Genomic DNA, 4110 nt, shown 5'->3' on the forward strand with positions numbered 1-4110 from the left:
GAAATAGTTGTATTTACAATAGTGAGGTTAACAAAAAATACTTTGATGGTATATTTCATCTAATACCACAAAGATCCCCATATTCCAATGCCACCTAAACGCTGTCAGATGGGCAGCTATTTGTAACAGAGCCTAGTAGTACGGTAGTAGTGTATAGATCCCCTTCAGTAGTGTTATGCATAATAGTGCCAGAATCAAAGATGGCTGTCGCTGGCTCCTTACGTTGATAGATGAGGAATGACGCAATCAGCGAGAGACACTGCAGGGATGTGCGGGGGACAAGGTGGGCACGCTGCCGGTACTGCTTGTTAGTCTGTGACCGCTGCTGCCTGGGCGGGCACCGGGATGGCAGTCTATCACGATGAGGTGGAGATCGAGGACTTCGAGTATGACGAGGACACAGAGACCTATTACTATCCCTGCCCGTGTGGGGACAGGTTCGCCATCACCAAGGTACTAGTTTGTGTGACACCGGCACTGCCCTGCCTAATGCACTCGGGACGTGATTTATGTGCCACATCAGTGTACGGGATCACTCATCATGTTATGGGACAGGGTTCAGGGACCACACCTGTCGTCACATCATTGCACCATGATCCTTAAACAGGGCTCGGGCAGTGATCATACGTGAACAACATTGTTCTGCCACACCATTGTACCATGTTACTGGCCCCAGCTGTCACATTACTGTTACATGTTTCCTGGACAGGGCTTAAGGACCAGATCTGTACCACCATGTACCTGGAAACTAGTTAACCTGTCTTCAAAATAATTGCTGTGTTTTCTACTGAATCTAAATGTTAACTACCACATTTTAAGACAACACATTAATGTTTATTTCATCTGCAATGTGCATTTTAGGAAGATTTGGAAAATGGAGAAGAAGTTGCAACTTGTCCCAGTTGCTCATTACTTGTGAAAGTTATCTATGATAAGGTGGGTACTTCTCAGACACCCCAGTTAGTTGAAATGGGTTCCGGACTATAGATTGTCAACGTTTACTGTCTATGTCTAGATAGACACCAGATGTTAGACAGTCAATAGGTCGACATGAAAGAAGTGTTTTTAGTGCTAAGCACTTACCGGAGGGTTAGGGTTAGGCAGGGCCGAAACTAGGATATCTGTCACTCGGTGCAAGGCAGCAATTTTGCGCCCCCTCCCTTCCCGTACCTGGATTTTGTCCTTGCTCCTCCATTAGGCATTGCACTAGTCAGATGTCGCAGGTATAGCGACTTACATTATTCCACACACTGTAATGCCTATTACAAAACTGCCACTTACATATTTGCCCCACAGTAAGGCTTCTAATTACTTTAAAATTACCTGCTCGTTGCCAGGGGGTTTCATGCTCGTTGCTATGGGGGTTTCATGCTCGTTGCTATGGGGGTTACATGCTCGTTGCTATGGGGGTTACATGCTCGTTGCTATGGGGGTTACATGCTCGTTGCTATGGGGTTACATGCTCGTTGCCAGGGGGTTTCACGGGAGAAGATGCAGCTTTCACCATCTTCTCCCGGCACTTGCGCTGGCCTAACGGCCACTATAGTTTCTGTCTCCTCCTTGGCGGCAGACATTTTTGGATGACCGTTTTCAGCAGTCTGCTGAAAATGGGCAACCAAAAATGGCCGCCGCCAAGGAGGAGACAGACACTAGAGGTCCAGTAAGGACATTTTTGGATGGCCGTTGTCTGAATCTGCAGCCCCCAAGCCACCGTGAGTCAGCCCTTTTTCACCCCCTGCATTCCGGCACCCGGTGCACATGCACCTCTAGCCCCCCCCTAGTTGCGGCCCTGGGTTAGCCACCTACCCTGACGGTTAGGGTTAGGCACCAAGGGGAGGGTTAGGGTCAGGGTGAAGATTAGGGCTAAAAAAAAAAATCATGTCAACCATTTTCATGTTGACCTTTTGACCCTGTCGACCATTTATAACTCAACTTTCTTACATGTTGACCTTTTGTCCCAGTCGATCTATTGACTGTCTAACATCTGGTGTCAAATCTAGACACTGTTGACCTTTTTACTGTCTATCTGTTAATCCACACCTAGTTGAAATGTATACTGGGGTCCGAGAAAAAAAAAAGAACTTTACTTCACGTGTAGATTTTATTGTCTGTATAGGCCTTTGAATAAATGTAAACTAGATCAAAATATGGCATTTATGAGCTATGCTGCCTATTTTTGAAAACTGGTGCACAGACAATAGGTCAGTAACCTATAGCAAGCAAAAGTCAGAATTAGATTGGTTGTTTAGGATTAGCAGGTTTTTTATTTTTGTTTGCATAGTTGCCTGTATAAGAGTTTTCATTAATGTCTTCCCATATATTGTGTATCAAATCTACAGCAAATTTTATAAATGTTGCCTGTGCAATGCTAGTCCTGTGATTGAGCTTTTATGAAGAGTATTATGCCTTATTCCAGGTATTCCAAAAGGTTTATTAATATTTGTTAAGTAACCCTTCATATATTTAAATGTGTGAAGCGATACACCCACTGTGTTTTTTTTATATTACTCATTTTTTTGAACATCTGAGTATCTTCGGTAGATCCAGTGGTGCATTTCCCATTAGGCATGTGCTTAGGGGTGCCACTTATACCCCTTTTACACCGGAGCTAAAACCCGGGTTTTTGAAGGGTTAACCCGGGCAGCTCCCTGGTGTAAAAGGGGAGAGGGTTGGATCGTCGGGTCGAGTGACCCGGCAAACCAACCCAGGTAACTAGCAGGGTTTAACACGGGCGTAGCCCGTGAAACCCTGCTATGGGAACAGCGCACTCCGGGTCACGAAGACCTGGAGTGAGCTGCTAGCCGGCCGATTGGTCCGGCTTCAGTGGCGCTTGGAGATGACGTAATCTCCAAGCGTCCACTTTCACTCCGCAAAAGCCGGGTCTATGCGGCGCTGACTCGGGAATATCCCGAGTCAGCGCCGGCAAAATTCCGGGTCTGATCCGGATAGGAACTTTGTTCCAACTCCGGATCAGACCCGGAATTTAGGTGTAAAAGGGGTATTACTTGGACCTTTTGGTTTTATTTTTGACAGTCCAAAATGTGTCAGTAACTAGAAATATATACACTGTACCATATCGTATGCCAACTTGAGTAGATTGTGGACGGTTAGTGTGGACATCCTTGTCAATGGATATTCCTGGCTGTAACAGGGTGACCGTGCTGTCTGAAAGGACCCATCCGTTTACATAGTAAATTAAATTTACTACACGGCAAAAATGGTGAAAATCGGCGTATGTGTGAAATAGTCCATAGTATTGCAGAGCTTGCTTAAAACACATGATGGACCTTTAAATAATTAGCTTTGTTTTTTTATTTGTAGGATGAATTCATGACAGGTGAAGTTATCCCTGAACCAGTCTCCAACAAAAGTGAAATGTTAAAATGCTGATGATCATTTAGTGGGAAAAAGATCAGTGGTTGAATCTTCCATTATGGCTATTAGACTGTCAATAAGAAACATGCAAATTTATATCGGACAACAATTGCAAAGAACTTCAGAGAGATACTTTTACGGATCTTATTAAATACCTGGTTTGTTTCTTAAGGCTGGAGCATTACAATCAGACTTACTTAACACTTGAGTTGAAGTTTCAGAAATAACTAGCACATTTCTTCTCGTCTCCATGCATTGAAATGCTTTCAATTTGGGTAGTTGTGCACCACATTAATACGTTTTAACTTGGCTGAGGATAGCTTATACTCTTGTGCAGGACGTGGGAAGAGCTATAGCCAAAATCAGGTGGTTGTATTATTTTCTTTACAAAGGCTTGATATCAGTTTTGTGGTGCTTGTGCTTTACACAAATATTTGTGGGCAGCAACACGGTAGAAGCTATGCCAAACAAAAATATTTAATGAATAGTGTATATATGTATTTTAATAAAAACATGCTTTTATGTTTTCAGTGCTCTTTTGTAATTTAATGTTCTTCTTAATAAAACACTTAGGGGACTGTGTACTAATAATTGTGGAATTAACTATCCTTCTACTCAGGGATATTTAAATTTTTTAAGAAAATATCCCTGCTATGTACAAAGGGGAACTCGCAGCTGCCCCTGCGAGTTATATCCCCGGCTAATTGGAGGTCCTTCACAGACGTAAAATACTTA

The 4110-nt window shown here is 43.4% G+C and overlaps 1 protein-coding gene across 1 annotated transcript; it reads left to right on the top strand.

The window, feature by feature from the left end:
* Positions 1-205: 205 nt before the first annotated feature.
* Positions 206-3901, top strand: DPH3 (diphthamide biosynthesis 3). Its single transcript, XM_088454059.1, has 3 exons — positions 206-453; positions 862-936; positions 3322-3901. Exons 1-3 carry the CDS (start codon positions 346-348, stop codon positions 3388-3390), a joined length of 252 nt encoding a protein of 83 aa, XP_088310185.1. The 5' UTR covers positions 206-345; the 3' UTR covers positions 3391-3901.
* The last annotated feature ends 209 nt before the right edge of the window (positions 3902-4110 follow it).

This window comes from Taudactylus pleione, unplaced genomic scaffold (genome assembly GCF_031769625.1).
Source record: "Taudactylus pleione unplaced genomic scaffold, aTauple2 ptg000609l, whole genome shotgun sequence".
Classification (NCBI taxonomy): Eukaryota; Metazoa; Chordata; class Amphibia; order Anura; family Myobatrachidae; genus Taudactylus; species Taudactylus pleione.